Source organism: Ipomoea triloba, chromosome 6, assembly GCF_003576645.1.
Source record: "Ipomoea triloba cultivar NCNSP0323 chromosome 6, ASM357664v1".
In the NCBI taxonomy this organism is placed as follows: domain Eukaryota; kingdom Viridiplantae; phylum Streptophyta; class Magnoliopsida; order Solanales; family Convolvulaceae; genus Ipomoea; species Ipomoea triloba.
Genome location: NC_044921.1, coordinates 23,393,538 through 23,412,482, shown reverse-complemented (window position 1 = coordinate 23,412,482; position 18,945 = coordinate 23,393,538). Strand labels below are relative to the sequence as shown.

At 36.0% G+C, this 18,945-nt stretch overlaps 2 protein-coding genes across 3 annotated transcripts; one reads left to right on the top strand and one right to left on the bottom strand.

Moving 5' to 3' along the window:
• Positions 1 to 4,788: 4,788 nt before the first annotated feature.
• On the bottom strand, positions 4,789 to 6,892 carry LOC116023245 (protein SLOW WALKER 1). 2 transcript variants are annotated; one of them, XM_031264234.1, is made up of 2 exons: positions 6,779 to 6,892; positions 4,789 to 6,703 (listed from the first exon to the last, which is right to left on the bottom strand). In XM_031264234.1, the coding sequence occupies exon 2, from the start codon at positions 6,692 to 6,694 to the stop codon at positions 5,102 to 5,104; it is 1,593 nt and encodes a 530-aa protein (XP_031120094.1). In that variant the 5' UTR covers positions 6,695 to 6,703; positions 6,779 to 6,892; the 3' UTR covers positions 4,789 to 5,101. The 2 variants fall into 2 exon arrangements, with proteins under 2 accessions (XP_031120094.1, XP_031120095.1); XM_031264235.1 differs by having other exon boundaries at positions 6,818 to 6,878.
• Positions 6,893 to 12,681: 5,789 nt separating this feature from the next.
• Positions 12,682 to 18,716, top strand: LOC116022764 (beta-galactosidase 5-like). The gene is made up of 19 exons (XM_031263625.1): positions 12,682 to 13,093; positions 13,244 to 13,339; positions 13,644 to 13,756; positions 13,868 to 13,934; positions 14,020 to 14,112; positions 14,218 to 14,361; positions 14,567 to 14,655; positions 14,779 to 14,884; positions 14,991 to 15,078; positions 15,293 to 15,411; positions 15,522 to 15,686; positions 15,985 to 16,163; positions 16,262 to 16,371; positions 16,539 to 16,648; positions 16,828 to 16,938; positions 17,068 to 17,181; positions 17,271 to 17,473; positions 17,773 to 18,109; positions 18,232 to 18,716. The coding sequence occupies exons 1-19, from the start codon at positions 12,911 to 12,913 to the stop codon at positions 18,391 to 18,393; spliced, it is 2,589 nt and encodes an 862-aa protein (XP_031119485.1). The 5' UTR covers positions 12,682 to 12,910; the 3' UTR covers positions 18,394 to 18,716.
• Positions 18,717 to 18,945: the final 229 nt, after the last annotated feature.

The window sequence follows — 18,945 nt, the reverse complement described above, 5'->3', positions numbered from 1 at the left end:
ATATATATATATATATATATATATATATATATATATATATATATATATATATATATATATATATATATGTTTGAAGAAACAGGAAAACTGGGGAGTTGTGGTGGTTGTTTTTCTGTTTGTTTGTGGGATGTTGTTAGTAGTGTGTATAAGAGGGGTTTGATGGTTAGGGGTCTGAATCGGTAACCACCAGTTGGTAGACCTAAACTAAATCGCCATTAATCCTTAAACCTTTGCCACAAAGACTAAAATGGTTTATATGGCTAAGGTTGTTACATGTCCTAACATACCCTCTCTTTTTTTCTTTTTTTTTTTTTGTTTTTTCTGGTTTGGTGGTGCGCTGTATATACGTCTACCTGTCATTGCATAATACGTAGTATGCATGTTAGGAATGGTACAACAGTAGTAGACCCGCATAAATGACAGATTTTTTTTTGAGGTTCAAGTACTGCCACTGTTACATATAATAATTTTTTACTCCTAGCTCCTAGATCCCAACAAATAATCATATTGCTCAAAATATTGTGACCCATCTTTCAAAATTTTGCAAACAAACATTTATTTTAGGAAAATAGTATAGACTCTCATTTCTTACTTCTAACTTTTACTTCATCTTACAAATTTTTTATTTGAATTTTTTTCCTGGGACCCACATGATGAAATTATCAAATCCTTGTTTGTCATATCACGGAGTAAAAGTGAAGGAGTAGAATTTGGGAGTACGTGTCGTTGTCTCTTTATTTTATGAGATTAGTGCAATCCCAGTCAAGTTGATCAAACACAGGGTTACAAGTTTGATTCTGGAGCGAATTATTGATCTTATTGATTTAAGTTGGTCAATTATAAACAAAGTAGTTAAGGCGGATATGTGCGTGAAATGGGCAAGCTTGGGTCTCTCTTCTCCACTTTCTCTGTTCGTTGGGACCCACAAAAAACCAATCTCGGATAGGAAGTCCCCAAATCTTCACTCTCTTCCTCCTCCGTTCTCCACATAAGCTATGTTCTCTCCTAAAAAAATCTGAACAGCAACTACTATTGTAATTACTCTAAACTTATCTTATTGTATTAGTCTGTATTACTTTAAAGACGTACTTTTGATGTAACTTTGTAGTTATCCCTGAAAAATTGTAAGAATTTGTAATTTTTCTATAGTGTTTTTCTATATAAGAGTCTTTCAATTGAATAAAATCATCACTATCTTCGTGTGAAGAATGAGGTTATGTGTATTGAAAATGTTGGATTAATTTGTTGGTGAAAGTGAGGAAGTAATCTGGTGGCGAATCTTACAAGCATTGGCTGGCGGCTACCAAGGAATCTTGAGAACATACGTCGGCAAAGACAAAGACTACGTTTTGTTCCTTCTTCCTTAATCTATACAACTGCACTTTCACTTTAACTTCTTTACTCATTTTATAATATTAATACACTCTTTTATTGTTATATATGATAGTGGACCTCATCATAAATTATATAAAGTCTGAGATAGAATCAATGAATCATAGCTGTTAAAAGGAAGGCCAAATAACCATGTAAATCACATGTTTTATACATATATCAATCTATTTATAAACTATTTAGATTCGATTCTTCAAATGAGTTTGATTTTTTAAATTCGATTAAGTTATTATTGAATTGAACTTGAGCTCGATCGAATAGTTCAAATAATAAATTAAGCTTAATTCAAACATCTTATAATATTCTATATAAGGTGCTAATTAGAATCGGTGTCTTTTGTGCGAGATATAACAACAAATATAATATACTCTGTATCAAGTTTTTGTTGTACTACAAGGAGCACTAGCTAGTGCCAATTTACATATTATAATTTTCTTATAAATGTAATACATACAAATTTAGTTAATATATTTATATTTGTATATTATTTCACCATAATCAAGATGTAATATTAAATTTTGTTATGACATTTGATTATAAAATGGTTAATAATACAATATTTTGTATAAAAATAAAATTTTAAAATTTTTTATTGAACTTATTCGAATTCAAAAACTTAAAACTTAGAGTTCAAGCTTGAGCTCTTATTTTTCAAACAAAATTGAGTTTTTATTTGAACTCCACTTGATGAAACACCTATTGCATAGGGACCAACAAAAAACTTTAATGAATCTATTCGAACTCAAAAACTTAAAATTTGGGATTCAAGCTTGAGCTTTAATGCTTTAAATCAAGCTTGATTTTAAACTTTGACTATTCAAGCTCAGCTCGATGGCACACCTATTGCATAGGGACCTAGAATGAGGTGCAAAAGTATGGATGCCAAGCTGTATAGAATTAGGTATAGGTCCAACACCCATGTAGCCATCACAAAGTGATTACAGATGTAGACCATACATACATAAAGAAAGATGGATTGATACCAACTAAAACTAAATGGAAAATCTCATCAGCACCAAATCTTTAGCTTCTGTTACTCAGCTCCAAACAACCAATATAACCACCCCTTCTCCCACAATAATAAACAAATGATTTAATTAATCAAAATTTCAAGACTGGGCAACAACCATCTTCTTCAATTCCACCAAGCCTTCTCAGAATCTCCATGCTGTCCAAACCTGTAAATAAGGGCTCGACGTGGCAAACTAAGTCATGTTGAAAAAGCCAAGGACTTTGTGGTCTAGTGGCACCAAGTTGCTGTTCTAGATGGGAGGTTGAGGGTTCGAGCCTCAGTTAAGGTGGTATTGACTCTTTGTGCTTCAGTAGGTTGAGAAAGTAATTATGAACAGATACTGCATTGTAATAAAGTCAGTAGTACTCGAAAAAAAGTCATGTTCAAAAGCCACATAAGCATTATTTATGTGTATATAACAGAATTACAGAAAGCAGGAAAGTAGCATTACATTTCCTTCATGGAGAATGGAACCTGAAAATGTTTAACAGATCAGATCAACTTCAAAGATATCTTGTGAAGGGAGTAACTTGATTTACAACAAAAGCAAACACATTTTTCTTTCTTTCTTTGAACATTCTTGTCGGGTCAGGAGTGGGGTCGGGGAGGGGACAAAGATGCGGTGAAAGTTTCATGAATCTCAATCATCATCTCAAGTTGCCTCCCACATTTTCCCGGGCGCAAGAACCTATGTTGCTTTTCTTCTCAGCAACTTTGGCTCTTGCAACCAACATGACTGGCAGCAATCAGATAATTACACATAGGCAATGTTAAGTTAATGTTTCACATCACAGAGAAATATGAGTTTTGAAAACGAAGAAAGCAAGCTACGACATGTGTTTAAGATGCATTGTGCACTTTGAAATGGCAATTCATTGGGTAAATCACACTCTTTTGACAACCATGTCAGCATCAATTTGTTGGAGCCCAAAGTATAAGGCAAGTATCATTATCAGCCATTTCTATCATTCTAGTTATACCAGTTATAACCATGTTGTCCCTATCATTTATGGTGAAAGGATCAGCATGAGCCTATAGATACATGAAACAGGAAAAAAGAGGCTGTAGTCAGAGTATAAGGCCCCCATATATACAAGATTTAAGGAGGTTTTAGAGAGTTTGTTGAAGATTCAAAGCAGTTTATAGGGTTAAACTTACATAAACAATTGGTCACTAAACTGGACGGCCTGATACCTACGCTCGAGGCGTTATTGGAAAAGCATGCGTATGCCATTTTAATCCTTGCTAGAATAAGACGCAAAGAGTATTAACTGCAAAAGCACATGTACCACAATAATCGAGGTGTTAGCTATGTGTAAAACAGAATAGACATAATTCTAGATATAAGAAGTTTCCTTCTAAAGCAAACTAAGAAAACAATCACCAAGAAACAAAGCAAATTATTTTGTTTTTGTTTTTTTTTTAAAGAAAGATGTCAACTAACAGATGTGACAGTAATTCTTTCATATACTTAAGCAAATGAAAAAAATCATGCAAACTTTGGCAGGCATGCATTTTTCATGGAAACTATCACCAAATCTTGATAGCAAAATGCAACTGTATATTTTGGTGCTGGGGTTGAGGTAAAGCTCAATCTATCTATGACTATTGCTAGTTTCTGAACACGTTTTTTGTTCAAAGATAGCCATCAAAACTCAAAAGGATCAGAAATTACTGAAAGCAATCAAAATGTCTCACAAGAGAAGTGACACCGCTGCAGGATTTTGCTGTGGAGTTCCGGTGAAGTGAAACTGAAGCCAAAATAAGATCAATTCACAGTTAGAATGGTCATTCTTAAGCCTCCAGGATTCCAAAGTGCCTCCTGATTTCTGAGCACAATTTATCTTGCACACGCATACTTTATCCAGAGATATTAGTATAAGGAGATCAACAAAGGAAACAATGTTATTTCCATGATCTAACGTTCACAGAGCCAACAAAAAAAATACTGTAAAAGCATGAAAGAACAAAAATGCCATTGAAAAGATGCCCCATTTGAGATCAATACTCTTAATTCATTCTCTATATGCAACTAACTTGAACAAAGAACATGATTATATGACATCTTCAGATCTTCCTTTGTTTTTCCAAAAGTATTGAGCCAAAACTAATCAAGTTAATAAAGTCATAAAGACACATCTTTGTAAATGACAGCCTGAAATTCTGATTCAAAATTGTTCCTTTGATTTTTGTGAGGACCAAAAAGTAAGAAGGTTATTGTATGGAATTATGTCATTCACATTTTGCAGGAGGCTGCAAGCACAACAATGCACCAAATAAAGTAATAATAACAACATTAGATAAGAGGTCAAGAGTGTAAGCATAACCAGAAAGGGCTGAAATTTGCATATAAGTGAACTAATAATGGACTAGTACAAATCAAATTTGAGAGGTTGAATAACCATGTTTATCAGGCATTTCAAAACGTAAACGCATTCATGGGAATAAGAATTCTTGAAGACCAAGTGTAGTACAGACAGAGCCAAAAAGCTCCCAGTTTTGGAAAACAATTAAGGAAAATAACACAACCAAAGTACACAAACAACAAAGTACCAATACATTAGTTTGATAGATTCTAACCTACAAAACTGACTGGTCTGAGTTTCCAATGATAGCAACTATAAATATCTCAGGGAACAAAATTTTGATCTAACAAATTACTACTTAAGCAAAAGATAATGATTTTGGATATTGCTTTCATCTTCTTGCAGCAATCTTTAACAAGGGGGAAACTATACCCTGTATCTCTTGCAAAGTCTGTTGTATTCTAATTTCTTCCTCGACATCTCGCTTTAGGTTCCTAATGTGGCCCTTCAACGCATCGGAGGCTTTAATATCCTCACCCCTTAAATCAATAACTTTCTTGGCCAATGCCATCAAAAACCCTGCATATCTAGGCATTGTCAAGTACCGCTGAAGAAACTTCAAAAGCAAACCAAGCTCCTCATTGTCCAAATTTGACACACATTTCAACAATTTCTTCCTGGCTACCAACTCCTCCATAACAGCTACCACAGAATCTGGGTTTTTTGCATTTAAAGCAGCTAACAAGGCCTCCTTATGCATAAATTTCATGAACATCTTATCGTACTCTGCCAACTTTACCTTCTTCGGCCTCATAATCAAGTAATCCCCTTCCAAGGGCTTCTCGTTTTGCCCCCTCTGGAAGTACCTAAAATAGGACGGCCTCAATGCCCGCCTATGAGGTGCCTCTACAGCACCAAAACCCATAGAACTCCCCAACTCTTCACCAGCACTGTCCTTAGCCTTTCTCTTCCCAATATAGAGAAGTCCATTTGAAGTTCCAATCACCCTAGTAGAGCAATCCGGTGAGAAGGCAACTGACAAAAGTGGATTTGGGAACCTCATGGAATGGGTAATCTTGAACTTGGAATAATCAAAAACTTTCATGTAGCCATCCAAAGAAACACTCAAAATGCGATACTGATTAGCCTCTTCTCCGGTTTCTTTCCCAATTCTCCCAACGCAAAGAGAAGTTACAGTCTTGTTGTGACTCTCCATCTCATGCAACAACCCCCCACCCCCAATAACATCCCAAATTTTCACAGAATTCCCACCCGCAGTTGCAATTAACCCCCCGGATGGCAAGTAAATTACATCCTCAACCGGCTTTCCATGGTTAATTTTCATCACTGAGCCTGAGTTCATTACCCTAACATCCCAAACCTGAACAGTATGATCATATGAACCGGAAATAAACATGTCATCGCTTACTGGAGAGCAGTCGCCGCACCTGACATAGTCCTTATGGCCCAACAGATCATAAATTCGAGTCTCAGTAGTGACATCCCAATACTTAACAACCGCATCATCGCCACCGGAGAATAGGTGGAGCTTGTCCGCCCGGGGATAGCGGACGACGCGCACCGGGCGCGAGTGGCCGCGGAGGCGACGCAATGGGACCCGGGATTTTAGGTCAAAGACGTGGACCGCACCGGAAAGATCACCGGCAGCAAGGAGGCGACCGTCAGAGCGGAAAGCGGCGGCGGTGGCGGTGTCAGAGAAGGCGGAGGAGATTGTCCTACGTTTGAAAGTCTGCGCGGAGAAGATGGAGACCGAAGCAGAGTGTGTGGCCGCGAAGTCATACGGCGAGGTCGGGGAGAATGCGATGGAGGTTATACCGGAAGCTGGGGTTTGCGGCGGGAGTTCCTTTGGGGTTTTGAATGATTTCCAGTATTTGGATTCTGGAGTTGACGTAGACTTGCGAGTATTAGGTTTGAGCTTAGGCTTCACAGGGAAAGCTCTGTCCTCCACCATGGCGGCCGCCATAACCAAAAGCTATAAAAACAACAAAGTATTAATGCTGTAATCTTATACCAAACAGTTCAAACTGTGATTCAATTTGTGCTTTACCGTTAAAATACGCTGCTAATTTTGAGAAGATGATCGGACCTGATTCCGTCGGCTTTGATCGTCACCGGAGGTGTATGAGCGGCGGCGGGGGCTCAGTTTGAACTTTGACGGAACCCTGAAATTGCTGAATGTTTATACTCCCAACTTTATTTTGTACCGGGCCTTCGGCCCACTAAGGAGTTTAGCGGTAATGGGGGCCCAATACACAATGGATAATTAAACGGAACCCAAATGTCTTTGGATAATTAATATGTAGGTTAGGGGCTTAATTTGGGACACCGAAGATAATAGTTAAAGTATTTCAAAAGATATGGGCCTATGGGCCTATATGAAACATATTTCACAATGAGCTCTATTACATATACTCCGACCAATTATGTTATGGACCGGGTCCACCTTGCAAGGTGGACCTATGTCCATGTTCACAATTTAAAAATTTTATATTCATAATTTATAATTATATATTCACAATTTTAAATCTTAATATGCAAAATTATATTACTCAACATTCACAATTTTTGAAATCTATATTCACAATTTTATTATATAGATTCAAAAATTGTGTTATAATATTGAATATAGAGTTCTGAAATTGTGAACATAGAGTTTTGTAATTGTCAGCATAGCGTTCAAAAATTGTGAACATGAAAATGGACCCACCTTGCAAGGTTATGAACTAAAACCGCTAGTAAAGAACAATTGAATGATTTCCCTTCATAATTTATCAAATTTACTAATCTTTAAAGTAAAACTATAAAAGTAATGATAAATTTTTGTATTTGAAGTTTAAATTTAATACTCGGTCTAAATTTACTATTTTCTTGCACCACTAAATAACCCAAAACGTCAACTAATTTGTAACTCAATGAAGTATTGTTAACTTTTTCAAATAGGAGTGTATAACTTCAAAGTTCAAACCCCCGGAGGAAAAATAAAAATGACCCCGGAACGTAAACGGAAAGGAAATCATTAAAAAATGAAAAACGTAAGAATCCTAAGATTGAGTCAATTACTGTTAGAATGAGAATGTCGAGGCCATAGATCTACGATCTTTTATTTTAAAAATAATTTTAAAATGATGAGATATTTGTCAGAGAGTACATGTTTTTATCTCGTGTTTTTATTCTTCTAGATGTAATGAAAACAAAACAAACAAAACGAGAACAAATTTATGTTAAAAATATAATTTCTAGTCTTTTATTTAAAAAATAATAATATTAATTTGATAGATCTCATATCTATATGTGGTATGGTATTTAACTTCAGGTCAAAATTTCATTTTGTAAAACTTTGTAAGAGTACCCATATAATTTTGTTAGACCATTTTTTGGTGAGCTTTTAGGTGACGCGGACAAAATATTAGAGATGAGAGAAAATATTGAAAAAATGTGGTAAAATATAATTTTTGTTTTATCTGTTAAAAAAATGAAAATAGAGTTGGATGGTTTTTTTTTTTTTTTCTTTTGCATTAATCGCAAATAGCAAGTGCATATAAAGGCGTTTAAAATTTTGTGTTTTTTTTTCATTTTTTTTCTCTTTGTTTATCGTCTTTAATTTCCCTCTCACTTCTATTCCTATTGATCAGATCTGGCTTTTGTTTACTCTTGTCCATATGACCCAAGGAAAAAAGCTGTCTCTTATGCATTTTACCTGAGATTGGGAGTTGAACTCTCTCGATTTAAATAGAAGGATAGGAAAGAAAGAAGCGTGGAAGCCCCTTATAGATTAGCAAAAACAAAGAAACTCCTTCTAATTTTTATTTTTTATTTTTTTGAAAATCCTTCTAAATAATATATCGGTTGTTGTTAAGTTAAAGGGGAGGAAACTCAACTCAAAATGAAGAGTCCATATCTCCATAAAATAAATAACCCAGGAGGCCGGGAAGAACCACATCTATTGAAAATAATCGATTTTAGCCTTTATGTATAAAAAAATCTGACAAAAAAAAAATCACTATTAACGTTGCTTTAATAGAATTAAAATATTAAACTACATGTTATATCATTAGTGTTTTTATTGAGAAATCAGTGCATGATAAAAAATAAAAAATAGAAAATACCTGGAAGAGTGTAGCAGAGTAATCACGGGTTGATGGTTGCAACTTGGAATGTTGCCCCCTCTCGAGAATGTAAGTAAAGTAATGCAAACATTGGAACAAACAATGTGATAAAGCTTGAAAATAAAAAAGAACAACGTAACACATTTTAGTAAACTTCCTGCAAACATGGAAGTTTGGCATACAACAAGGTTTCATTGCTTCCGGGCTAAGCATTATCTTTTTTCTTCCCACCAACAAATCCCAATGGAGGTAAAAGCTTTTACAATATCCAACATTAAAAAAAAAAATTAATATGTTAGCAATTTAAAAGTGATGAAATAATTTTATAATTTAAAAATTTTCACTACGCAAATATAGTGTGGCTTGAAAATAAAATGACATTTTCAATACCTAAAGTATGTTCGTAATGTATAATTAGTCACTCAATTTTAGTCCATGCGTCATTTTTAGTTTTGTCCAACAAATTTTGTTAACATCAAAAGGCATAAACCTGCATTTGGTGCATCCGAGTGCCACTATACCACAATGTCATTGGCCATATGAGACTAAAACTAATTGTACACTACACATATAACTTATAAACTAAATACAATTTATTTTTTTAATCTACCAAATACACTTGTATAGAGTTAAGGATTGGTGTTTTGACGTTATTACCTATTAATAACAACAATGTTCCTATTTCAAGTGTCGGTGAACCCTGGGTGATTGATCCACTCAAGTATAGGTACCTAAAGTATAAAAGGGATTAAGGTAACAATGAGTAGGGGTGAGCATCGGTCGGTTTTCGGTTAATAACCGAAATAACCGAAAAAATATTAGCATTCCCATAACCGACCGAAATAATCGAAGCCATTCTCATAACCGAACCGACCGAAAACCGAAATTTTCGGTCGGTTATGATCGGTTATTTTTAACCGAAATTAATTACCTAAAAAGCTATAATTTCTTTAAAAAATTAGAATAAATATTACATAAGCTAAGCAATTTGTGAATTAGTGAAGCAATAAATGAATTAGTAAAGCAAAGTAAATGAATTACACTACTGCATACACTACATTCTAGAGTACTACATGTTTACACTATAGTCTACACTACTACATGTCTACAATACTACACTAAGGCCTAAGCAGTAAGTAATTAACAAAATAACAAGAAATATAAAAATTGAGTAATAAGTAGCTACAGATTTGCACTTTGTAGTTCACAGGTTCGCATTGGTTTAATATTGGGCTAAATAATGAATTATATAATTTTGGAATGATTATGGGCTAGGTATATAGGTTAAAATGTTTGCGCTTACCCTCGGTTTTTCGGTCGGTTTCTTTATTTTTGGTCAAAAACCGATAACCGACCGAAAAACTGAAATGGCTGAAATTTTTTCAACACTATAAGCGATAACCGACCGAAAACCGAAATTTTCGATCGGTTCGGTTATCGGTCATCAATTTTTCGGTCGGTCTTTATTTTTTGCTCACCCCTAACTATGAGTGAACGGGGTCTACGAGCCTATCATCATCCAAGTAAAAAAACAAAAGGGCAAAAGTCCATATGAAATGAAACCAACATTTTGTGGCAACCCCACACCCTAATCCTAATTCCTAAAGTGTTACCTTACACCTTTGAACATTGGATTTTCTTTGTGGTGGGCCATGTTTCAACCAAAGTCCTTGACTAAAGTACTAGGCATTTTTTTTTTCCCTCTCTTGTGTGTAAAACTCACAACAGTTATTCGAAGGATCACAAAAAGGTTAACAACATAGATTATTCATAATTGGTAAACTCAAACAAAAAATATCTAATAAGGTACTATCATTAGAAGTCGAACTTGAAATATTATGATTACCAAATCAATATACCAGCCAACTCGGGTGGGGTGACCCACTCATTTTTTTTTTCACAACTCAAGTTTCTCACTTTGACGGACTATATTTTCCATCCCAAAAATCCATTTATAGACCCATTAGACTATGAATCGAGTTAATATAATTTTGAGACTTAATGTCAAACTATGCATTTCTAACACAATAAGTTTAACTCAAATCTGAACTCTCAATGTTTATGGCAAGAATATAATTCTAATGTGGATGGATCACAACCAATAAAATAAGGAATTGCAAAAAGCATATCGTATTGGGAAGAAATTCAAAAGGGAGGGAAAAAGATGGTGAAATATAGTGGTGTTTTGGGACATGGGGCCGTGGGGGGGGGGGGGTTAGCTGTAAAGATTTCAATTATATATGAATGGAGAGAGCAGTCCAAATGGTGTTATTCATGCATCTCTTAGCTGTGATAGATACATCTATTGATTCCTTGGCCATTGGCACCTTCACTTTCTTCTTACATTTCTCGAAAATCGTTCTCGAGATTTTTTCTTTATTCAGAATTTCAAATCTATAACATTGGATTACAAAATTCTTGACTCATTAATTACTCTTTTTTTTTTAATACTAAAATCTTTCTATTACATAATATAAAAAAACTTTAGATTATAATAATGTTTACTAATTATAACTGCGTGATCGTCTTATCAATCTTAATTCGTAAAACGAATCATATCTTTAATTAATGATGTCTAAAATCTGGCTTATTAATAAAAGATTTAACCCGTTTTACGGATTGAGACCGTAAGACGATTTCACACAAATATTATCCAATATATAAATATGTGTACTCATACTGATGCGTGCGCGGTTTCGTGTAACATCCCCTTTAAGTAATGCGGCCTTAAATTGGGATGGTGCAGTTGGTGTGACATTCCCTCTGTCGCATTAGTATACACACACTTCGACCTTCTTTGGATGCTAAAATTCTACAGAATAAATATAATACTAAAAAAGTAAAAATTAAATTAAAATATTATTCATTTGTCAAATGTGTATAATTCGATTAACTATACTTATTGAAACTATTTTAATTTAATTTTAGAAAATAAACACATAAGATATAATTAGCTTGACAAAAACATAATAGACAAAATGGAAGTATTTTTTAGACAGGTGTAGCTAAGTTGGTCAAACGCTTGATTTAGTAACAATAAAGTTACAAATTCAACTCTCAACGAGAACAACTTAGTTTGACCCGATCAGTTATGAGCAACTTAAAATGATTTACCATCTTGTAGTCATTTGTCAACTATGGTCAAAGTTTATCCCTAGCACACATTCAAATAGGTAGTTTTTAACTTAAACTCCTTTATCATTATCTTTATAAATTTACAAATGAGTTTATTTCATTTTTTGTCATAGATTTATATGTAATTCACTTTTAGTCTTTTTTTTAGAACATATATCTTTGGTCCTAATATTATTGTGATATTACCATTTTTTGTCCTCCATCAACAAAACAAACAGACTCCGTTACAATATAGTATTTGTTCACAAAGGAGAATTAATGCCCTCACCGGACTTGTGACCTCTCAGTTGAAAAAGTTACAACTAAGCAGTTCGACCAGAAGGTCTTTGACATATATACATATATTTAATACACGGGAGATCTTAAAAAGCAAAAAAACAAAAAAGTTAGATCGGGTTTGGCACTGCCAACAATATCAGCCATAATATAAGTGACACACTGTGTGCGTTACTGTTGAATTTTGAATTTAAAAATAGTTTGCTTTGAAACGGCAATATGAAAAATTTGTTAAAAATAAACATAAAATAATATATATATATATATATATATATATATATATATATATATATATATATATATATATATATATATATTATTTATATTAACAGTAGTTTAAGGTAGGTGAAACATGAACTTTGGTTCTAAATTCAAATATCATTTGATTAATGTGTGTGATTTATCCTGATATACTTGTATTTAAATAGAAATTCGCATTTCTGATCAGCTCAGTACTGAGGTGAAGAGACTGGGAAATTTGGGGTTGTAGGAAGAAGAATCCAAGCAACATTTGTCAGAGTAGCAAAAGACTATGTTAACATCACTACTGCAATAGCATTACAAGTGTTCTCTCCCTTCTCTTCCACCGCTACTCACTTCTCTTTGCAGAGATTGAGAGAAGAGAGAGATAGAGAGGAGAGAGATAGAGATAGAGAGAGAGAATGGGAGGTGTTTCAGTTTCCAAACTCCCATTCTTCTTCTTCTTCTTGGTCAGCATTTTCTTGGCAATGGGAGCACAGTTGATCTGCTGCAGTGTCACCTATGACAAGAGGGCCATTATCATCAATGGGCAAAGGAGAATACTCCTCTCTGGCTCTATACATTACCCCAGAAGTACCCCTGAGGTAAAGAAGTTAAAGTTTCCCCCTTTTTTTCAAATGTGCATGCTGGGATTCATCATTCATAGTTGTTGTAGTGAATCTGAGAGTGAAAGGGTTGAGATTCATGAGTTTTGATGATATACTGAAAGTGGGTATGCAATATAAATGTTGCAGATGTGGGAAGATCTTATAAGGAAGGCTAAAAATGCAAACTTGGATGTTATTGACACCTATGTGTTCTGGAATGGCCATGAGCCTTCCCCTGGCAATGTGAGTGTTCTTGAATCAGTGTTATAGTAGTACTTTTCAGTTCATTCAGCAATCATTTTTTTTCCACTACATGAGGATATGTATGGGGTAAACCCCGCCTTATGACCTGGCCGGTGAAAGACCACAAGTAGATAAATCAGCCTAGGTTGACATAGCTGGCCTCTGAAACCAAGAAGGCCAATAGGCTGAAGTTGAACTTGTAACCTTTTAATTACAAAGTAAACAGCTTGACGAACTTGGCTGGGTTGCCCTTTTCTTTTCCCACTTGATTCTGAAGATTGATGCTTTTGTGTGGATATTGCAGTATAATTTTGAAGGAAGATATGATCTTGTGAGGTTTATAAAGACAGTGCAAAAAGTTGGCCTTTATGTGCATTTGCGCATTGGACCTTACATTTGTGGAGAGTGGAACTTTGGGTAATTATTGTTAGATTTTCTGTGTTTTCTTTTTCTTCCCTCTGTTGAACATTGGTTTATCTTAATTTTAGTGAAACACTAATGATTCCTCAAACATCTGTTCTTGTGCAGAGGATTTCCTGTCTGGTTGAGATTTGTTCCTGGCATCAGCTTCAGAACAAACAATGGACCATTCAAGGTTTTTCATGCTCCTACTCCCATGTTTCTTGCATTCATATTTGGAACTTGCTTTCTGAGATCTTTCCAATTTTCTTGTGATAAAGGCAGAAATGCACAGGTTCACCAAGAAAATCGTTGAAATGTTGAAGAGTGAAAGATTGTTTCAATCTCAAGGAGGTCCTATAATAATGTCCCAGGTAAAAAACTATCTACGATGAAATTATGAATCTTTATAATGTTTCTGCTTTATGGACAAAAGAAGAATTGTGCTCCAAAAATTACTGTATTCCCGCTTTTGCTAGATTGAAAATGAGTATGGTTCAGAAAGGATGGCATTAGGAGAAGCTGGTGAGGCATATATTAAGTGGGCTGCAAAATTGGCAGTTGGGTTGAAAACGGGAGTGCCGTGGATCATGTGCAAAGAAGATGATGCTCCCGATCCTATTGTAAGTAATCTTTCATCCCGCAGTTTGGGGCTGTTTTCTTCTTATGTGAGAACAATATCGTAAGATTTCCTATGGAGTATTTTGTAATCCACTCTTTACTAATATGAATAAAGCCGAGAAAATTCAAATGCAGATAGTTCACAATTATGAAAGAATCCGTCATTGGAAATTCTGAATGCGTTTCTTTTTTCATTGATTTCAACAGATAAACGCGTGCAATGGCTTCTATTGCGATGCGTTTTCTCCCAACAAACCTTACAAGCCCAAAATGTGGACTGAAGCGTGGAGTGCCTGGTACAATCTGCTTTATCATTAGAATGTTTTTGGCGCCACAGTATTAGGACTATATCGCCTCTGAAATGCTATTTCATGATGGATTGAATTCTTAATTTCTTCTTTCTCTATAAAACCAATTAGGTTCACGGAATTTGGGGGCACAATCCGTCAACGTCCTGTTCAAGATCTAGCTTTTGCAGTTGCCCGTTTCATACAAAAGGGTGGCTCGTATATTAACTATTATATGGTAAGGCTTCTAAGAAAAAGCTAACTTCACAAATCACAAGTTTACTTAATCATCAATAATTACGTTGAATCTATATCAATATTTATTCATGCCTGTTTTCTTGTAGTTCCATGGCGGAACCAACTTTGGTCGCACTGCTGGGGGCCCTTTTGTCACAACCAGTTATGATTATGATGCTCCAATCGATGAATATGGTGACGATTTTTCTTTTTGTTTGCGCTATGCTATTTCTTTTCATAATTCCAATATTGCTCGCAGTTTAGTAATACATTATGTTAATTATCATTTGTCAATGCTATGGTGTTTTTCCAGTCTTATTTTATTTCATGAAATCATTACTATTCTGTTATAATCTTAAATCTGAAGTGTTTGCTTTCTTTAGCGGGCTGATGACAACAAAATTTTCAGGTCTGATCAGGCAACCTAAATATGGCCATTTACGGGAGCTTCATAGGGCAATTAAACTGTGTCAGGAAGCTATAGTATCATCGGATCCTAGAGTTATTTCACTGGGAAGCTCTCAAGAGGTCAAAGCTTTTCCCGATTTGGGTTTTTGGGTTTCTAACTAGACAAGTCGCCTTTATCATTTGTGGTTCATCATCTTCAAGGAACTGAAGTCGTTATTTATTTATTTCAGGCGAGTATTTTCTCAGATGGGAAGGGAAAGTGTGCAGCTTTTCTGGCGAACTTAGATACCAAATCTGCTGCTAGAGTAGTTTTTAATAACAGGCACCATAAGCTGCCCCCGTGGTCTGTTAGCATACTCCCCGACTGCAACAATGTTGTCTTCAACACTGCAAAAGTAAGTTGGACTTCAAGCCTCGACAAGTAACAACATATTCAATAACATCTAGGGGGCAACCCCAGCCTAGTTGGTTAGACTATTGACTTTGTAACTACAAGGTTACGAGTTTGACTTCCAGCAAGATCGGCCTTTGACCTTCTTGGTTTGAGCCGATCAGCTATGGGAAACCTAGGCTAGTTTATCTCATTGTGGTCCTTTGCCGGCTAGGGTCAATTCTAGACATTCATATATGTTCCCGTGACATCTTCCCAGTTGATTATTTTAATTTTTCATTGAAATGTCTTATCATCAAAAGGTAGGGACACAAACCTCGAAGGTAAAAATGTCACAAAGTAACTCTCGATTGCATTCATGGGAGACTTATCATGAAGATTTAGCAGCTCTAAAGGACAGTTCAGCATTCACGGCTGTTGGACTCTTGGACCAGATTAATGTGACCAAAGATAACAGCGATTACTTGTGGTATATAACAAGGTCAGCCTTCCATCAGATTTCGTTTACAAGCGCATCGCATTCAATGATATACTAATTTAGTACTAATGAAAATTTGCCTTGTTCCCTGCAAAATGCAGTGTTGATATTAGTTCCTCAGAGGCATTTTTACGAGGAGGCAAAAAGCCCACACTAATTATCCACTCGAGAGGGCATGCAGTGCACGTATTCATAAATCGAAAGTTTTCAGGTAATATTATCATATTTACATGCTGTAGTTTATTCAAATGTAACCGAAAACTCCTGAAGCATTTACTTAGGTTTCATTCTCTGCTGTTCGATATGTCAATTGTTATTAGTATTTTTGCGTTGAAAGTAAAGCATATCATGTTAATAACCAAGAAATCAAAATTTCAGGATCCGCTTATGGTAGCCGGGAGGGTATGAGATTCACATTTAACGGACCAGTTGAACTACATGCTGGGAAAAACGAGATTGCCTTACTCAGTTTAGCCATGGGACTTCCAGTAAGTTTTTGCCAGTGACCCTACTTTCTACAAGTGTCAAGATTGCTCGCTAATTAATGATATGCTATTGTATCGAGATGGAGTTTGACATCTGTTAATGTAATTCTACATTTTCTTGCTTTAGTCTTCAACTAGTTACTTCAGTCGCTAATGGAAAATTATTTTTAATGCCTATAAAGAACGTAGGGCTTCACTTTGAGACATGGAATACTGGAATCCTCGGGCCAGTTTTGCTCCGAGGTCTAAATCAGGGACATAAGGATTTATCATGGCAAACATGGAAATACAGGGTAAATGAATCACATAAGACGTTGATCATTTTATTTTCTAGTATATTCCATCTGCAACCCCCTCCCCGTAACCTGGGCAAAGCATTGAGTTGGGAGACTTAAACATGTTTTTATTACTTCCTTAAACAGGTTGGACTAAAAGGGGAATCGATGAACGTGGTCTCTCCAAATGGAGTCTCGTCTGTTAACTGGATTGGAGGGTCATTAGTGACCCAAGGCCAGCAACCTTTGAAATGGTACAAGGTAAGACGACGATAGTTTGTAAACTAATGACTATAGACTGCTGAAAAATACGGTTCTCTGGTAGTTACATACGTTTTGAGACTTTCCAGGCTTATTTTGATGAACCAAATGGAAATGAGCCTTTGGCACTGGACATGAGAAGCATGGGCAAGGGACAAGTATGGATCAATGGCCAAAACATCGGAAGATATTGGATGATTTATGCAAAAGGTAACTGTGGTCGTTGTCACTATAGTGGAACATACCGAGCCCCAAAATGCCAACATGGTTGTGGTGAACCGACTCAAAGATGGTGAGTCCAAATTTATCCTATTTACATCATCACTATATACATGATCTCTTACTCAAAGTTGGTCAGACTGTTAACTTGGTAACCATAAGGTTACAAGTTTGATTCCTACTTGGTTTGAGTCGATTAGCCCTGGGCAACCTAGTCTGCTGGTTTACTTCCTTGTTGTCCTTTGCCAGCCAGAGTTACAATGCGGGGTTTACCCCTGTATACACCCTCGGATAGTGGCTGCGTGTTTCTCTCACTCTAAAAAAAAGATCTCATACTCCGATTGATTTGCTTTGATGTTGGACTCTTGCTAGGTATCATGTTCCGAGGTCTTGGTTGAAGCCAAGACAAAATTTGCTGGTACTATTCGAAGAGCTAGGCGGAGATGTGTCGAAAATTTCATTAGTAAAGCGGTCTACAGCTAGCATATGTGCAGATACACACGAGCACCACCCATCTGTTGCAAATTGGCGTGCAGAAAATACGAGCGAACCAACAATGCTTCACCAAGCAAAGGTTCATCTGCATTGCGCGCCTGGCCAGTCTATATCAGCAATAACATTCGCGAGTTATGGAACTCCTCTTGGCACTTGTGGAAGCTTTAAGCGGGGAACATGCCATGCTGAAAACTCCCACAAAATCCTAGAAAAGGCAACGATACTATCCCTTAGGCCTTAGTTAGAAACTATAGTCTATCGAAACAATCTTGGTAGTCTGACTAGTCTGTGTGTGTATGCATTTGCTATATCTCACTATCCCCTATGCTTTTGCAGGAGTGCTTAGGGCGCAAGAGTTGTAAGGTCGCCATATCCAATACATTCTTCGGGATTGACCCTTGCCCGAACGTTCTGAAGAAATTGTCTGCTGAAGCCATGTGTTCAACCACAGGCACCCAAACTTTTCAAAGCAACACAACAACAGAGTGGATATATTGATTCTTCTACCCGATTATCTACTGAAGACTTCGACTCCATCCAATATACCTGAAGAAACGCGCTTTGCTAACCAAATGCCCTGATATTGTTTCACTTTTTACTGCAGAATAATAGGATGGGGGGAAAAGGCAGTGCCAAATTCTTCTTTCACTATAACACGAAGGTGCGAATGTATACAAGATACAAGTGTTGTGCTGTTGTTGTATGGAAATTAGATGTTAGGGCTGTTATCTGTTGAACTATCAGTAGCCATTTTTGGCCATAGTGTTGTTCTCATCATATCATTTTTTGTTGCTCTAATTTTCCCCAGCCCTTTTGGTTTCCTTTCACATGCTCATGTACATGTAAATTTAGAGTGGGCAAAGAAGATTTACCACGGCCAAGCTCTTTGCCATGCAAAAAGTAATATGTTTACTATTTTTTGGGACAAAAGGCGATATTCAACACGTGGATCGATATAAATTATGGTAACTCTGCTTAACAAAAAGGCCTTTCACATCCAGTTATTATGCCATGGACGTGAGTCCATCTTGCAAGATCGTCCCGCTCTTG